This window comes from Astatotilapia calliptera, chromosome 9, assembly GCF_964374335.1.
Source record: "Astatotilapia calliptera chromosome 9, fAstCal68.1, whole genome shotgun sequence".
Taxonomy (NCBI): domain Eukaryota; kingdom Metazoa; phylum Chordata; class Actinopteri; order Cichliformes; family Cichlidae; genus Astatotilapia; species Astatotilapia calliptera.
The window spans coordinates 12,346,161-12,364,051 of record NC_137430.1 but is presented as its reverse complement, the minus strand read 5'-3'; the positions used below and the strand labels follow the sequence as shown (position 1 = coordinate 12,364,051).

General features: G+C 42.4%; 1 protein-coding gene across 1 annotated transcript; it reads left to right on the top strand.

The window, feature by feature from the left end:
- Window positions 1-5,877: 5,877 nt before the first annotated feature.
- On the top strand, window positions 5,878-16,862 carry LOC113028790 (myosin-6-like). The gene is made up of 38 exons (XM_026179242.2): window positions 5,878-5,970; window positions 6,221-6,432; window positions 6,550-6,693; window positions 6,794-6,950; window positions 7,042-7,069; window positions 7,171-7,276; window positions 7,355-7,447; window positions 7,658-7,721; window positions 7,920-8,018; window positions 8,219-8,322; window positions 8,416-8,554; window positions 8,642-8,760; window positions 8,861-9,010; window positions 9,107-9,277; window positions 9,355-9,664; window positions 9,753-9,829; window positions 9,914-10,119; window positions 10,465-10,588; window positions 10,679-10,815; window positions 10,902-11,157; window positions 11,244-11,486; window positions 11,852-12,028; window positions 12,115-12,260; window positions 12,353-12,443; window positions 12,535-12,924; window positions 13,565-13,691; window positions 13,796-13,914; window positions 13,997-14,193; window positions 14,290-14,473; window positions 14,558-14,723; window positions 14,813-14,937; window positions 15,049-15,357; window positions 15,460-15,663; window positions 15,738-16,034; window positions 16,126-16,230; window positions 16,321-16,416; window positions 16,502-16,636; window positions 16,742-16,862. The coding sequence occupies exons 2-38, from the start codon at window positions 6,229-6,231 to the stop codon at window positions 16,754-16,756; spliced, it is 5,814 nt and encodes a 1,937-aa protein (XP_026035027.1). The 5' UTR covers window positions 5,878-5,970; window positions 6,221-6,228; the 3' UTR covers window positions 16,757-16,862.
- The last annotated feature ends 1,029 nt before the right edge of the window (window positions 16,863-17,891 follow it).

Genomic DNA, 17,891 nt, shown 5'->3' with positions numbered 1-17,891 from the left:
TCAATAACAGTTAAAGAAAAATAACTGAATGGATACTCAGAGTTGGTATTGTGAGTTAGATATTGCCAGTATAAATGTCATGCAGGTGTTTGTGTTTGTGCAAAGTTTGTTGGGGTTTAAGCCTCCAAACTTCATCATAGATCATAACCCTGTAATCTGGAGGATGGCAAAATAAGGACTTTCAAAAAACAGCAAGTTTTTGATGTGCTCTTAGTTCCCTAATTGCTAAGACTTGGTAAGAATATTGATAAACAAAAATAATATATTCTGATCACCTAGTGTTCCAGTTGGGGTTTTCATTCTTGAAGACTTAGACAACAAAAGGTTACATAAAGTATCTAATGTCATTGGTGTTTAAGAAAATAATAGATATGTAAATGAAATACATCCCAAAAAGGAAATATTTAATATGCCTAAAGCAGCTAAATTCCACTGGAAAACTGGAGACCTGACAACCTTCACTCCTAGTCCCTGTTCTGACATCCTGTATTATCTCCAAACAACTGTATACAGTGGGGCAAAAAAGTATTTAGTCAGCCACCGATTGTGCAAGTCCCCCCACCTAAAATGATGACAGAGGTCAGTAATTTGCACCAGAGGTACACTTCAACTGTGAGAGACAGAATGTGAAAAAAAAAATCCATGAATCCACATGGTAGGATTTGTAAAGAATTTATTGGTAAATCAGGGTGGAAAATAAGTATTTGGTCAATAACAAAAATACAACTCAATACTTTGTAACATAACCTTTGTTGGCAATAACAGAGGTCAAACGTTTACTATAGGTCTTTACCAGGTTTGCACACACAGTAGCTGGTATTTTGGCCCATTCCTCCATGCAGATCTTCTCGAGAGCAGTGATGTTTTGGGGCTGTCGCCGAGCAACACGGACTTTCAACTCCCGCCACAGATTTTCTATGGGGTTGAGGTCTGGAGACTGGCTAGGCCACTCCAGGACTTTCAAATGCTTCTTACGGAGCCACTCCTTTGTTGCCCGGGCGGTGTGTTTTGGATCATTGTCATGTTGGAAGACCCAGCCTCGTTTCATCTTCAAAGTTCTCACTGATGGAAGGAGGTTTTGGCTCAAAATCTCACGATACATGGCCCCATTCATTCTGTCCTTAACACGGATCAGTCGTCCTGTCCCCTTGGCAGAAAAACAGCCCCATAGCATGATGTTTCCACCCCCATGCTTCACAGTAGGTATGGTGTTCTTGGGATGCAACTCAGTATTCTTCTTCCTCCAAACACGACGAGTTGAGTTTATACCAAAAAGTTCTACTTTGGCTTCATCTGACCACATGACATTCTCCCAATCCTCTGCTGTATCATCCATGTGCTCTCTGGCAAACTTCAGACGGGCCTGGACATGCACTGGCTTCAGCAGCGGAACACGTCTGGCACTGCGGGATTTGATTCCCTGCCGTTGTAGTGTGTTACTGATGGTGACCTTTGTTACTTTGGTCCCAGCTCTCTGCAGGTCATTCACCAGGTCCCCCCGTGTGGTTCTGGGATCTTTGCTCACCGTTCTCATGATCATTTTGACCCCACGGGATGAGATCTTGCGTGGAGCCCCAGATCGAGGGAGATTATCAGTGGTCTTGTAGAACCAGTGTCCGGCAGCCTCGCCTCTGTCAGTGCGCCCCAGGGCAGCTGTGGCTACAATGTAGCTTGCCATCACCAGTGTGTGAATGTGTGTGTGAATGGGTGAATGACTGAATGTAGTGTGAAGCGCTTTGGGGTCCTTAGGGACTAGAAAAGCGCTATACAAATGCAGGCCATTTACCATTTTGTATGTCTTCCATTTTCTGATGATTGCTCCCACAGTTGATTTTTTCACACCAAGCTGCTTGCCTATTGTAGATTCACTCTTCCCAGTCTGGTGCAGGTCTACAATACTTTTCCTGGTGTCCTTCGAAAGCTCTTTGGTCTTGGCCATGGCGGAGTTTGGAGTCTGACTGTTTGAGGCTGTGGACAGGTGTCTTTTATACAGATGATGAGTTCAAACAGGTGCCATTCATACAGGTAACGAGTGGGGGACAGAAAAGCTTCTTACAGAAGACGTTACAGGTCTGTGAGAGCCAGAGATTTTCCTTGTTTGAGGTGACCAAATACTTATTTTCCACCCTGATTTACGAATAAATTCTTTACAAATCCTACCATGTGAATTCATGGATTTTTTTTTCACATTCTGTCTCTCACAGTTGAAGTGTACCTCTGGTGCAAATTACTGACCTCTGTCATCATTTTAAGTCGGGGAACTTGTACAATCGGTGGCTGACTAAATACTTTTTTGCCCCACTGTATCATCACTCAGGTGCATTACAAGGTGAAGTTGAAGCTGCTGTACATAAAGCAGACAGCCAAGGTAGCTGATGTAAGGAGAACATCAGAGCATGTTAGCTGACCCTTCAAACAGTACAGGACAGCTGAGAGCTGAGTGTGGAACTGACAGGGAACATTATGTAAGGGCTAATAAGACTACTTGAGGTGAGGCCCTTGAATGTGGAGCATCCAAGTGTTGAAAGAGTCTTGTTATACAGTGCAGGGGTCTTGGAAGAGAAGATTCCTTCTCTAAGTCTAAGAGAAATTATCACTGTGTAGACAGTCTCACACTTTGCACGGTGAAGAAATACTTCTTGTGATCCTGGTGACAGCAGCAGACACTTGTGAATTCAAACGATTTCTCCACCATGATCATATCAGGTATTTATCTTTACAATGACAGAAACTGATCTTTTACTCAAGAGGCTGTGATGATTACTGAAAAGGACTCACGCGCTCACACACACGATGGTTTGCATCACTGTTGAGAGGGGCTGTGGCCGTATGGAGTGCCTGCTTTGACTTAAGCTCGGCAGAAGGAATCCCAAAACAATTTCACAGGTTTATCTTTGTCCTCAAGGGTAAATGGAAGGAAACAATGTCAGGCCAACAAGATGAAGCGTGGGGGTGACAGAACGAAGTAGCAGTTATGGTACCAGTATATAGGGTGGTGACCTGGCCTTGCCGAACAACAGCTGCAAACACGATAATGCTCACACTCAAATTTGGATTGGATTTAGAGTGTGAACATGCAGAAAAATGAACAAAAGCTCGACTTGAATATAAAACAGATTCTTTTTTGTATCTCATCGACTCCTCTTTTAGCTAGATTGTTATGCAAAGTGGAGAGAAATGGCACAAAGCCAGTGAGTGTGAGGATCTAAGTAAGTCTGACATCGTGTGCCACTATGCCTTGGCTGTCAGTTTCGGTGCCAGTGACATTTGTAGAGGCTTTATGAACGTCATGCTGCCATCTCAGAGCTCAAGGACAAAAGGAAGAAAACAACAGGCTATAAACACTTGCCCACTTTGTTTTCAAGATTATTGTGCTGGGGAAGCAGCAACTAATAGTAAACCTGATGTATATTTATTGTATTCCACTTGTAGTATGCTGGCACTGTATATTCCTTGACAGTAAAGCAAAATAAAAATAACAGAGTTTAAAGACTGGAGTCAGGTGGGAATCAACCAACTTTTCAGGTTATTAAAGATGGACTGGAGAAGTGTCGTGGGCAGGAATGTCATAGGGTGGAATGATTGCAGTTGACACATTTTCAAAGGGGTTGAGGTCGGGGCTTTGGGAAGGCCATTAGAGAAGCTTAATGTTAGCCTGTTTTATCCATCCTAAAACAGTTTTGGTTTGAGTTTGAGATCGTTGTCCTCTTGGAATACCCAACATTGGTTGTGGTTAAACTATTTAGCGTTTGATTTGAGGTGTTGAAGCTCAAGAATTTGGTGGTATTCCTGTTTTTATTATTCCATCCACTTGCAATGTGCAATGTACCAGTGGCAGCAAAACAGGACCACCACCATGCTTGACAGTTGGTACAGTGTATTTAGGACTGAAAACATCACCTTTACTTCTCCAAACATACCTCTTGCCATTATGGCCAAATAGCTTAACCTTTGTCTGGTCTGACCATAAATCTTTTCTCCACGAGCCATTTGCCTCGTCCATGTGGGCAGTCGCAAATTTCAGTCGAGCTTGAAGCAGGAGCTTCTTCTTCAGTGAAGAAGAAATGGCACATAGAGACCATCCAAACTTTTGTGCATCTACAATTCTCCCTCTTAGATCTTCACTGGTTTCATTGGACTTTTGCATGTTTCTGAGTGTTGGTCAATCCAATGAGTGCTGCCAACCAATCCTTTTTTTTAAAGAAACACTACGAGTTGTAGTCGATCATGATCACTAAGATAAAGTTAACAGGCAATGTGCAACGTTCAGCACCCTTAATTAAAAGATTTAAGTGAGTGTTTGTATAAAGTTACCAAAGTTATCATGACATTCATGATGAATTTATGTAAAATGCTTACCAGCACTTTCACTATCTTAAAAAATGCATGCTTCATAGACACCTGAAATTCTGATTAGAGGCCTTTAATCTGCAGAACAAGAGGAGCAAGAACATGTGTAATATTATTCTGACTGATGAACAATGTACCTGTCATGTGGTGTCTAGCACCAGTTTGTTGGCATCGAGCCTGCTGGATGCTGTGGGCTGCAGAGTGCATCTCTATGCCTGATTGGACTGGGATCTGGGGAGTGTGGGCCTACAGCTCTTTGTTGTGTTCCTTGAATTTTCATGAAAATTTCTTCTGTTTTTCCTTTTTGGTACAATGTCCTTCAGGTTTGTGTGTGTATGTTTGGTTTGCAACAATGCTTAGTTGGGTAATCAAGTAACATCCACAACAATGCACTTTAACACTGACGCTATTCACGTCACCTGTCAGGCTTTGATGTTTCGGCTGCTCATTGTATGTTCAAGCAGCAGCGCGAACAACCCACCAGGGCGGCTGCTGCGTATAGGAAGGCCTGTCAAGCTTCCTCATAAGTGTTGACTGCAGAAGGACACAAGACAGCTGGGAATGAAACTCAGCACCGCCTGCGATGTGCCGAGGAGTGGTGCGCTGGGTGCAGACAGCCAACTGTCAAGACCCACAAGGTCACGGTGAATCTCAAAGTGTGAAGTTGTTAATGTCGAAAGGTTTTGTGCTTCTTGAGGAGGGCTTCAGGTGGTCCATTCAATAAACGTGTGATTTAAGGATCTTCTCTTGCTAATGTGACACTTATTTACAGCACTGGCTGCGGTGTCATTAGTAACGCCTATATGGGGGAGGTAGTAAGTGTCCTTTGTGTGCTAAATGTATTTCCTTACAGCATGGCCACTTAGACCGTTGAAAGCAAGCAGCTGTCACTCCCGACCTTTTACTATAGATGGAGGAGGGTCATCTGAGGCCCACTGGGAGGCAAAGGACTACCAGAAGGAATCCAAGTCAAAAATTCACAGGGTTTATCTTTGTCCTCCAGGACAATAGAAGACAATACCACAGTCACAAGACACGCAGACAGTGCTTACAGTAGCAGTGACGAGGCACGTAAGAAACTAATAACAGAATTTAGACTTTAATAACAAAAAAACATGAGTCAATGATTCTCATTTAAGACAATAAAATGTGTGGAAATGGGTTTAATATAATGAAAATAACATAAATGATTCATATAAGAGTCAGAGCTATTTTTAATTTTTTTTTAAGTGATTTTCTTGCTTTTCTCACAATTGAAGGACAGAACTAAAACAGATGCTGATAGAGGACAAGCTAATTAAGCTTCGGCTACAATAGCCGATGGCTATATTTGTCCACACCTTTATCTCCAAATACAGGTGTTTCTTTTTTGATCCCTTTGTGTTCTGGCATCATGCCTTTTAGGGCGGCTGTGTGCTGAGGCACTGCCTCCTGGATGTATAAAAAGAGGAGGTCAGAGAGACGGGAGAATGGACAGAATCGCACCATCTACAGGTAAGCATACACACATTTTATAATAACATAACTATAAGGACATGTACTGAAAATGCATTTCCTTTTGTCGTCTTGTCTTTCTAGAGACCCAGTAAACTTTCATCAAGGGAAAGGAAGAGAAAACAGGTAAACAGCTCCATGCTTTTCCTGTTTCAAAACAAAGTTATACTAGACTCAGAATGACATTTATGTCTGTACTACTGTAGCTTGTGGTCGTAGTTCTTAGTTAACAACATTTTTATGATATAATTACTAATTATTACCTTTAAACTATTTGCAGAAATACATTACAATTAAATCAGCTTACAAATTCTCCCAATACCATCCAAGAAAGATGTAACCAACACGCTTTTAAACCCACACTCTTGCCTCGCAGCTTTCAGGATGTCAAGTGACGCCATCATGGCGGAGTTTGGGTCGGCAGCTTCCTTCCTGAGAAAGTCGGAGAAGGAGCGTTTGGAAGCTCAGACCAGACCTTTCGACATGAAAAAGTTTTGTTTTGTACCCGACCCCGAGGTGGAGTACGTCAAAGCCTCAGTCATGAGCAGGGACGGTGACAAAGTTACCGTTGAAACTGAGTTTGGAAAGGTTAGTGTGTCATATTTACACCAGCTGAATAAAAACTGAAACATTAGTTGAGATTATGAACTTACACCCCTGACGGGTTTTACAGTTTGATTTAAGCTTTTTGTTAAACCCTTTTAGACCGTCACCCATAAGGAGGCAGATATCCATCCTCAGAACCCGCCAAAGTTCGATAAGATTGAGGACATGGCGATGTTCACCTTCCTCCATGAACCTGCTGTGCTGTTTAACCTCAAAGAGCGTTACGCAGCGTGGATGATCTACGTGAGTAGTAACCACAAGCCCGGAGATATCTGCATAGCATGGAATCTGTAGCTTAATCTAAAAGAAACCAAATAAAACTTGCGTAAATCTTCTTCCACAGACCTACTCAGGACTGTTCTGTGTAACTGTCAACCCCTACAAGTGGCTGCCAGTGTACGATAAGTCGGTGGTCGCTGCCTACAGAGGAAAGAAGAGGAGTGAAGCTCCTCCTCACATCTACTCCATCTCTGACAATGCCTACCAGTATATGCTTGCTGGTATGTTCACCTTGTATACAGGACTTTGTAACGGTCTCTCTGAGACATTTAAAAAGATAACTTCTAACATTTATTCTCATAAATCTTGCAGACAGAGAAAACCAGTCAATCCTTATCACGTAAGTCAGTCCCGATAACCAGATCTTTTTTTTTTTATTATCAAGACTGTGTTTAAGCTGTTACAGAGATGTCTCACAAGCTCACTGGTTTTTGTCCCCAGTGGAGAATCTGGTGCAGGAAAGACTGTGAACACCAAGAGAGTCATCCAGTACTTTGCCAGCATTGCAGCGGTTTCTGGCAAGAAGGATGAAAAACAGGAGAAAAAGGTCGGTGTGATGTGATATTTTGAAAGCGTTATAAATACAGTTTAGATGACTAAAACTTTCTATGCTTTACATCTGCAGGGCACCCTGGAGGATCAGATCATCCAGGCCAATCCTGCTCTGGAGGCGTTTGGAAATGCCAAGACCATCAGGAATGACAACTCCTCCAGATTTGTGAGTTCACTTGTTTTGAGGGAACTGCTCTACAGTTCATGCCAGCTCCACTTTCATTCTTTATGCTAACAAATGTCAACACATTTAAGTACAGAGTACAAAACACCAACAGTGAGTTAAGTGAACATTTCAGGCAGGCTTTACAAAATCCTGGATATCCTCTTCATTCTTCACTGTCCTCACTGGGTTCAATCCTACATATCCTCACAGGGTAAATTTATTCGAATCCACTTCGGAGTCAGTGGAAAATTGTCTTCTGCTGACATTGAGACATGTGAGTATGCTGTGACATCATCATAATCCAAATAATTTTTTCAAGATTTGCATGGTGCTGTGTTTAGAGCACACTATGTGTTCTACTTAATTACATTAACTTTGTTTTCTAGTTTCCTATTTTGATGAGATTTCCTGTAGGTTTCAACAAAGTGGCATTCAATTACTGTTCTACCTTTACATTTTTTTTCTTTTATAGATTTGCTGGAGAAGTCTCGTGTCACCTATCAGCTCAAGGCTGAGCGGGACTATCACATCTTCTACCAGATTCTGTCCCAGCAGAAACCAGAGCTGCTGGGTGAGTGCTGAATAATAGGCTGGGTAGAAGGGTGATCCAAAATCCAAGTGGTCAGGATCAGATCCAATAGCATGGCTGTATTTTCCCACTGCAAACTACCCGTGTACTCTATGTGTAATTCCTGTCTTTTTATCCACTGTCCATACCAGAATAAAGCAGAACGTAGTCACATAGATTGCAATCTTTCTTTTCTCTGGCAGAAATGCTGTTGATCACCAACAACCCCTATGACTACGCCTACATCTCCCAAGGAGAAACAACCGTAGCTTCCATCAATGATTCTGAAGAGCTGATGGCTACTGATGTGAGTGAAACAGAGCATAGTGGAAAATACAAATCCTCAAATCTATATACATATTCAGCAATAACAAACGGAAATGCAATTTTCTTGTTTTAGGAAGCTTTTGATGTCCTGGGCTTCACCCAAGAGGAGAAGAATGGCATTTACAAGCTGACCGGTGCCATCATGCATTATGGAAACATGAAATTCAAACAGAAGCAGCGAGAAGAACAAGCGGAGCCTGATGGCACTGAGGGTCAGAACAGAAATAAAACCTCAGCAGTGTAACTATATAACAGTATAACTACAGAAAATAATGCTTTAATACAACATCCGTTTACAGATGTCGACAAAGCGGCATATCTTATGGGCCTAAACTCTGCTGACCTCATCAAGGGGCTGTGCCACCCAAGAGTTAAAGTAGGCAACGAGTGGGTCACCAAAGGTCAAAGTGTGCAGCAGGTGAGATGAAATAAAAGGAACCTCACAGTTCTGTGAGTACTTAAAGAATACAACAAATTTAAACTTTGATTTCATTGCTTTCATGTTTTCTTTTTTTAAGGTGTACTACTCTATCGGTGCTCTGGCCAAGTCAGTGTACGAGAAAATGTTCTTGTGGATGGTGGTGAGAATCAATCAATCTCTGGATACCAAACAACCTCGTCAGTACTTCATTGGTGTGCTTGATATTGCTGGATTTGAGATCTTTGATGTGAGTGTTAAAGGGTTTAAGGACATCTTACACAATATTTATGGAAAAATGTCCTTCCTGTATAATGTATATGAAATCTGACTCTCACTTTTTTAGTTCAACACCTTCGAGCAGCTTTGCATCAACTACACCAATGAGAAGCTGCAGCAGTTCTTCAACCATCACATGTTTGTACTGGAGCAAGAAGAGTACAAGAAAGAGGGCATCGTTTGGGAGTTCATTGACTTTGGCATGGACTTGGCAGCCTGCATTGAACTCATTGAAAAGGTTGGTGTGTTCAAACTTGGTCATTTTGACAGCTTTTGTGTATAATAGTCTAACATCTTATCCATCCTTTATTAAAGCCCATGGGCATCATGTCCATCCTTGAAGAGGAGTGCATGTTCCCCAAAGCTTCAGATTCGACATTCAAAGCCAAGTTGTATGACAACCATCTGGGTAAAAGTCCCAACTTCCAGAAGCCCAGAGTTATTAAAGGAAAAGCAGAGGCTCATTTCTCTCTCATCCACTATGCTGGTACTGTTGACTACAACATCACTAACTGGCTGGAGAAGAACAAGGACCCGCTCAATGAGACCGTGGTTGGACTCTATCAGAAGTCCACTCTGAAGTTACTCTCAATGCTATTCATGGGGTATGCGGGTGCAGAGTCCAGTAAGCACTTTTGGGTTTTTTGCTCTGTAAATTTTCCATTATTTAAGAAAATCACAGTGATATTTATATAACTTGTAACTCCATGCAGCCCAAGATGGAGGAGGCAAGGGAAAGGGAGGAAAGAAGAAAGGTTCTTCCTTCCAGACTGTGTCTGCGCTGCACAGGGTAAAAAATGCCTAAAGTTGGGAAGGTTTTGTAGGTTTAGCCTACAGTGCGGACCTACTGATGATTTCCTTCTTACTTTTACAGGAGAATCTGAATAAACTCATGACCAACCTCAGGTCAACTCACCCTCATTTTGTGCGCTGCATCATCCCCAATGAGACCAAGACTCCTGGGGCGATGGAGAATCCTCTGGTCATGCACCAGCTACGCTGTAACGGTGTGCTGGAAGGGATCAGGATCTGCAGGAAGGGATTTCCCAACAGGATTCAGTATGGAGACTTCAAACAAAGGCAAGAAAAACATCATCTGTTGTTCTTTCGTACAATAGCAGCGATAGAAGGTTTTCATATATTTCTAGTCCTTAAACGTTTTTCCCCTGGCAGCTTAAGGTTGACACGTTTTCCCTATTGGTTGCTTTTAGCAATTGTTTGCAACATTGTAGTTTCCCTTCTCAAGGGACTTTTAGACAAAAACACTAACTTTCAGAAATCCTGTTCTCTGGCGCTGCTGGCAAATGCTGGGAAACACATTGTAACCCCACACTTTGGGTTGTTTGCCTTCCTATTGTTATTCTTCTTTATTTTTTTTCCACTTCATTCAGTTATTGTAATAATGCTATGGCTGTATCGTTTCAGATATCGCATCTTGAACCCCAGTGCTATTCCTGAAGGGCAGTTCATTGACAACAAAAAAGCCTCAGAAAAACTTCTGGGGTCATTGGATATTGATCACGAGCAGTACAAGCTGGGGCACACGAAGGTTTGTTTCGCCAGCTATATTAACAAAGAAAAGGCTGAACTTTTTTTCTGTGCAGTAAAAAAACAATGAAAACCACTCTGTCACTATCAGGTGTTCTTCAAAGCTGGTCTGCTTGGTGTTCTTGAAGAGATGAGAGATGATCGCCTCGCTCTCATCATTACTGGAATTCAAGCAAGATCCAGAGGACTGCTCGCCAGGATTGAGTTCCAGAAAATTGTTGAGCGCAGGTTGGTGCCAAAGTCTTCATATTTAACATGAAGATAACATTACATTAAGATAAAAATGAACTTGAACTGTCTGATACATCCCACAGGGATGCCTTACTCGTGATCCAGTGGAACATTCGTGCCTTCATGGGCGTCAAAAATTGGCCCTGGATGAAGATGTTCTTTAAGATTAAACCTCTGCTGAAATCAGCTGAGACTGAGAAGGAGATGGCAAACATGAAAGAGGAGTTTACAAAGCTCAAAGAGGCATATGCCAAATCTGAAGCCCGCAAGAAGGAGCTGGAGGAAAAAATGGTCACCCTTCTCCAAGAGAAGAATGACTTACAGCTCCAAGTCCAATCTGTAAGATACATTAGTCATCTAAAACGTACGTGGACGTGATACATAACTGTAATAAATAACAATACTGTTTAATTTCTTGCATTTAGGAGCAAGACAATCTTTCAGATGCTGAGGAGCGCTGTGAGGGTCTGATTAAGAGCAAGATTCAGCTTGAGGCTAAAGTCAAAGAGCTGACAGAGAGACTCGAGGATGAAGAGGAGATGAATGCAGAGCTAACTGCTAAGAAAAGGAAGCTGGAGGATGAGTGTTCAGAGCTTAAGAAGGACATTGATGATTTAGAGCTGACTCTGGCTAAAGTGGAAAAGGAAAAGCATGCCACTGAGAACAAGGTATGAAACACATCCAATCATGTTCACAAAATATAAAACGACTTATAATGATGAGTATTTTACCACCCTTTAGCTCAGTGTTATAGAGTCTCAGACTAACTGTTCTTTATTCTAAAACTAAAATAGTTTGGATTTGATAGCGAGTATCACTGGACTGTGATCCGGTTGCCATAAACACATATTTGAATGAATGCTGATACTGATTGTCTTCAGCTATGAGGTGGAATTGTCACGTCAATGTCCACAGATTATTGTTATCATGGATGGACTACAAATCATTCATTGGCGTTTAAAAGAGTTTTTTGTGTGGTGAAAAACGTCTCCATGTACCAGAGTAAATACTCTTTCTGTGATCTTATTCTAAGGTGAAAAATCTGACTGAAGAAATGGCAGCTTTGGATGAAATCATTGCTAAGCTGACCAAAGAGAAGAAAGCTCTTCAGGAGGCCCACCAGCAAACGCTGGATGACTTGCAGAGTGAGGAAGACAAAGTCAACTCTCTGACCAAGGCCAAAGTCAAGCTGGAGCAGCAAGTCGATGACGTAAGCCTATTAAACGCAGATATTTCACTGAGATAAGCTGTCAAATTCTTGCAATGAGATTATGGAGTAACTCTTTTGCCCTTCAGCTTGAAGGATCATTGGAACAAGAGAAGAAGGTGAGGATGGATTTAGAAAGAGCCAAGAGAAAACTGGAAGGGGACCTGAAGCTAACCCAAGAAAACATAATGGATCTGGAGAATGACAAGCAGCAGCTAGAGGAAAAACTCAAAAAGTAACACTACACTTTAAAAATCACAGAAATAACCCACTGTTTGACAAAAAAAAAGCTGCTTACTAATTCTAAAACACTGTCATTGAATGTAGGAAGGATTTTGAAATTAGTCAGCATCTCAGTAAAATTGAGGATGAGCAGGCAATGAGTGCTCAGCTCCAGAAGAAACTGAAGGAGTTACAGGTAACAGCGGGTTTTTATTTATGTCTTATTTTGTCTTTATTTTGTGAGTCCTATATTAATTTTTTTAATGAATCTGGTAAATTCAATCAAGGCCCGCATTGAGGAGCTAGAGGAAGAACTGGAGGCAGAGCGAGCTGCCCGGGCCAAGGTGGAGAAACAGAGGGCTGACTTGGCCAGGGAGCTGGAGGAGATCAGCGAAAGGCTGGAGGAGGCTGGAGGAGCCACCGCTGCCCAGATCGAGGTGAACAAGAAGAGGGAGGCCGAGTTCCAGAAGATGCGCAGGGACCTTGAGGAGGCCACTCTGCACCATGAAGCCACTGCTGCCGCACTGAGAAAGAAGAATGCCGACAGCGTGGCTGATCTGGGTGAGCAGATCGACAACTTGCAAAGAGTCAAGCAGAAGCTGGAGAAAGAGAAGAGCGAGCTCAAACTGGAGCTGGATGACGTCGTCTCCAACATGGAGCAGCTTGCCAAAGCTAAAGTAAGATGTCCAAAGCAAACAAATGGTTTTTTGACAATGTTTTACATTTTTTGCTGTCTTTTTTTGTAAAAATTTAATTTGTCTTACTAAATGTAACCCCTAAAGATCAAAATCACTCTTATATCAGTGTGATGAGCATTTTCAATTTTAATATTAGTGACTTAAGTTACATAAGAGTGTTTATACACTGATTGCATAAGCATAAGCAGGTCAACCCATATTGACATGTTCAGTACTTTGGTTTATGATGGCTGTTTAAGATGGTGTTTAAACAGTCTCCCTCCAAAACTGACACCAGTTCCCTTAGCCTCTGTATTTTTTCTTCAGTTGTGATTATTGCGGTGACAAACCAAACTTATATAGTAAAACTTTTTTCTTAACAAGTTAGCATGCTTACATTGTCATTACAGGCCCATTAGCCTTCTGTGATCAGTGTGTAATTCAGCACATTGTTATGCTAAGTTTACCAGCTTACAGTTTTAATGCTAAGCTAGGCTAACTGTCTTGGGTTTAGCTCTAACTTGCTGACAATCTTACTGGTGTAAATAAGGAAACAATAGCTTTCCTAATGTGATTCGTGGTATAATGGTACATGTTGATATAACAGCTTACATTCTAATATGGAAATCCTTTCACTCAGAGCAACCTGGAGAAAATGTGTCGCACTCTGGAGGATCAAGTGAGCGAATACAAGACAAAATCAGAGGAGGCCCAACGTTCCATCAATGACTTCACAATGCAAAAAGCAAAGTTTCAAACTGAAAATGGTAACGTGATCCTAAAGAGGTCCAAGTTGCTAGAGCACCATTACATTCGGAACAATGGGGATAGGAGTGAGAGAAAAAAACTAAAATAAACCCTCATTTTGCAGGTGAGCTCACCAGGCAGCTGGAGGAGAAGAACTCTTTGGTGTCCCAGCTGACCAGAGCGAAGCTCTCATATACCCAGCAGATTGAAGACCTCAAGAGGCAGCTGGAGGAGGAAGTCAAGGTATTCAAGAACTGTTTCTTTTTAAATACAAAACTAAATATCTACTGGCAAAATGACTTGACTTACTACTGCTTGATCCTAGGCCAAGAATGCACTTGCCCATGCAGTGCAGTCTGCTCGCCATGACTGTGATTTGCTGAGGGAGCAGTTTGAGGAAGAGCAGGAAGCCAAAGCTGAGCTCCAACGCAGCATGTCCAAAGCCAACTCTGAGGTGGCTCAGTGGAGAACCAAGTATGAAACTGATGCCATCCAAAGGACAGAGGAGCTGGAAGAAGCAAAGTAAGGACTCAGTATGAATTCCCTGTGATATCTTATTAGTATCTTATCCATCTTATCTGTGATGATCTGAAACTTCTGTTGTATGTTTGTTATTAGGAAAAAGCTAGCTCAACGGTTACAGGATGCTGAGGAAGCTGTGGAAGCTGCTAATGCAAAATGCTCCTCCCTGGAGAAAACCAAACACAGGCTTCAGGGTGAAATCGAGGATCTGATGGTGGATGTGGAGAGATCTAATGCTGCTGCTGCTGCTCTGGACAAGAAGCAAAGAAACTTTGACAAGGTAACATCACACGAGAAAGAAAAACTAGCATGCCACTAAAAATTGAACATATAAAATGAACTACTTTTTGTGGTATTCACTCAGGTCCTTGCTGAGTGGAAGCAGAAGTATGAGGAGTCTCAAGCTGAGCTGGAAGGTGCCCAGAAGGATGCTCGTTCTCTCAGCACTGAACTCTTCAAATTGAAGAACTCCTATGAAGAGGCTCTGGAACATCTGGAGACCATGAAACGAGAAAACAAGAATCTCCAAGGTTGGAAGATATCATTTGAACACGATTTATCCTTTCACGTGGCAGTGGACAGAGTAAATGGTACCACTAAATGAATCTTTGCTCTACAGAGGAAATTTCTGACCTGACTGAGCAACTTGGTGAGGGAGGAAAAAACATCCATGAGCTGGAGAAGATCCGCAAACAGCTGGAGCAAGAGAAGGCAGAGATACACACTGCTCTGGAGGAAGCTGAGGTGATTTTTTCTTTTTTAAATATGACTTTATGGATGAGCTTTATTGCCTTTCTTAAATTTTCTCACTCCGAATGCTATGAGAGAGAGACCATCATCTACTATTTCCGACAGGGTACCCTTGAGCATGAAGAGGGTAAGATCCTTCGAGCTCAGCTGGAGTTCAATCAAATGAAAGCTGACATGGAGCGCAAGCTGACGGAGAAGGACGAGGAGATGGAGCAGGCCAAGCGAAACCATCAGAGGGTGACGGACACTCTGCAGAGCTCGCTGGAGGCTGAGATTCGCAGCAGAAACGAGGCTCTTAGACTAAAGAAGAAGATGGAGGGGGATCTAAATGAGATGGAGATCCAACTGAGCCAGGCTAACAGGCAGGCAGCAGAGGCTCAGAAGCAGCTCAAGGGAGTCCACGCTCACCTGAAGGTGATGCTTCAGTTACTTACTTGCATTTTTAAACCGAGAAACAAGATAAAGCCTGAGATACATTTTTGGAAAATGTTATCATTTTAAATTCTATCACGACAGGACTCACAGCTGCAGCTGGATGAAGCTCTCCGTGCCAATGATGACCTGAAGGAGAACATTGCCATCGTGGAGAGACGTAACAACCTGATGCAGGCTGAGCTCGATGAGCTGAGGGCTTTGGTGGAGCAGACCGAACGGGGTCGGAAGCTGGCCGAGCAGGAGCTGCTGGATGTCAGCGAGCGAGTTCAGCTGCTGCACTCGCAGGTATGTCTGCAACACTGCAAACGCTATCCTGCAAGATAATATTGCGTGCTAAAGCTGCCTGATTCTCCCGGTAGAACACCAGCCTCTTGAACCAAAAGAAGAAGCTGGAGAGTGACACAGCTCAGCTTCAGAATGAGGTGGAGGAGGCTGTGCAGGAATGCAGAAATGCTGAGGAGAAGGCAAAGAAGGCCGTTACTGATGCTGCCATGATGGCGGAGGAGCTGAAGAAGGAGCAAGACACCAGTGCCCACCTGGAGCGTATGAAGAAAAACATGGAGCAAACCATCAAAGATCTGCAGCACCGCCTGGATGAGGCCGAGCAGATAGCTATGAAAGGTGGAAAGAAGCAGGTCCAGAAGCTGGAGTCCAGGGTAAATGTTTCAGAACTTGGAGTGCTGTAAAATAGAGGAGTTGGTGACTTTAACAGTCTTACAAAGGATAAATTGATGGCTTCTTTTCCAGGTGAGAGAGCTGGAAAATGAGTTGGAAATTGAGCAAAGGAAAAGCAGCGACTCTGTGAAGGGCATCCGGAAGTATGAGCGGCGCATCAAAGAGTTGACCTACCAGGTAAACTCCAGGCTCTGTTCCTCTGTGATGCAAAAAATAAATAAAGGTTCTGGTATAATGAGCAGCACGTCCTGTGTAATGATTTAACAGACTGAGGAGGACAAGAAGAATCTGAACCGCCTGCAGGACCTGGTGGATAAACTGCAGCTGAAAGTGAAATCCTACAAGAGGGCTGCAGAGGAGGCTGTAAGCAAAATTATAGAAGCTTTATTTATGGAATATTCATGGATGAGCCTCCACTGGAGTTACATACTCCTGTCTTCATTTTCAGGAGGAGCAGTCCAATGCAAACCTTAGCAAGCTGCGCAAGTTGCAGCACGAGCTGGAGGAAGCAGGGGAGCGGGCCGACATAGCAGAGTCTCAGGTCAACAAGCTGAGAGCGAAGAGCCGTGACTCCGGAGCTAAGGTCAGTCATGCAAAATAGGTCCAACATTTTATTTAAAAAGCTGTAATTCTTTTGAAAACAAACAGAAAACACTTTAAAATGTGATCATCGTTTCTGTCTTTACAGAAAGGAGAAGAGTAAACCCACCACTCACCGGGTTTTCATGGCTGCAGTTAAAATGTAGTGCTGTAGCTCTTATTGTCCATGTAGCCTGAGTGCAATAAAGAATAAACGAGTTCTGAATGCACCACTATTCTCTGCTGTGTATTTGTATAATACAGTTAAAAGCATGCAAAACCTCCACCACAGTAACACAACCGTGAAACGACAACTGAGTTAGTCTTCGAGCCTCCACAAACCTTTGGATGTTTCTGAAATATAAGAAAATAAGAGTGCAGACTTGTAAAAACAGCACAGCTAGTCAGACACGACCAATAAAAAGAAATCGAATAAACTTCTTTTTAGTTATGCATCGGCAGTGAAGATTTAAATATTAAGTCTCTGGATGAACTTGAACTTTGAACCTCAAGTTTATTCTGCTCATAAACTAAAGCGTGTCTTTGCTCACCTGTGATCCAACTATAGCACGATAACGGCCATGCTTATCTTACGACTTCATGGCATTTCTTTCTAACAGTAACAGATGACTCCCCCAGAGGGCGCTGCAGTCTCGCACATAAAGCAGTGCATGAAATGAAGAGCACATAATCACCACTGGATAGCCAAATAACATGGACTCATTTCTCCATGATACTGAAGGAGGAAATGAAGTAAAACATTTTTTTTCCTCTCTAAATTTTCTAAACTACAAAGTTTAGGGTGAATTTGTGAATAAATCTTAAATTCTACCTGAATCCAAGTAAAACAGAAAAAACAATGAGTGGAAATACTTCAAAAACAGACTGCTTGTCATGAGGGTTACAATATTGATGATATAATAGGGTCAAAGTAAATGTATTAATTACATGATATAAAGGTTACCTACCTTACAACATAATCTCATAAAGAAAACAATAGAAGAAAAAACATTATTGTAACTGAAACCGTTTCCAAAGCAGTCCTTCTCGTTTGTTAACCTCTGCTGAATAGCTGCACCTGCAGTAACAAAACATTCTCCTGTTTGATGCCAACATGGCTGCGTCCATGCTGGAGCTTCATATTAAAGAGACCAAAACATGTTTGTTTATTGTCAGGTGCAACCTAATACTGCTCTCACGTGTGATCTGCAGCTCTCATACCAAACAGCCGGCAGGCACTCTGAGTGTCGAGATGCCTA

Coding starts and splice junctions, on each gene's coding strand:
- LOC113028790 (XM_026179242.2), top strand. CDS start 6,229: ATGTCAAGTGACGCCATCATGGCGGAGTTTGGGTCGGCAGCTTCCTTC. Junction 11,487..11,851: donor AGCATGCCACTGAGAACAAG/GTATGAAACACA, acceptor TCTTATTCTAAG/GTGAAAAATCTGACTGAAGA. Junction 15,358..15,459: donor GAGTCCACGCTCACCTGAAG/GTGATGCTTCAG, acceptor CTATCACGACAG/GACTCACAGCTGCAGCTGGA.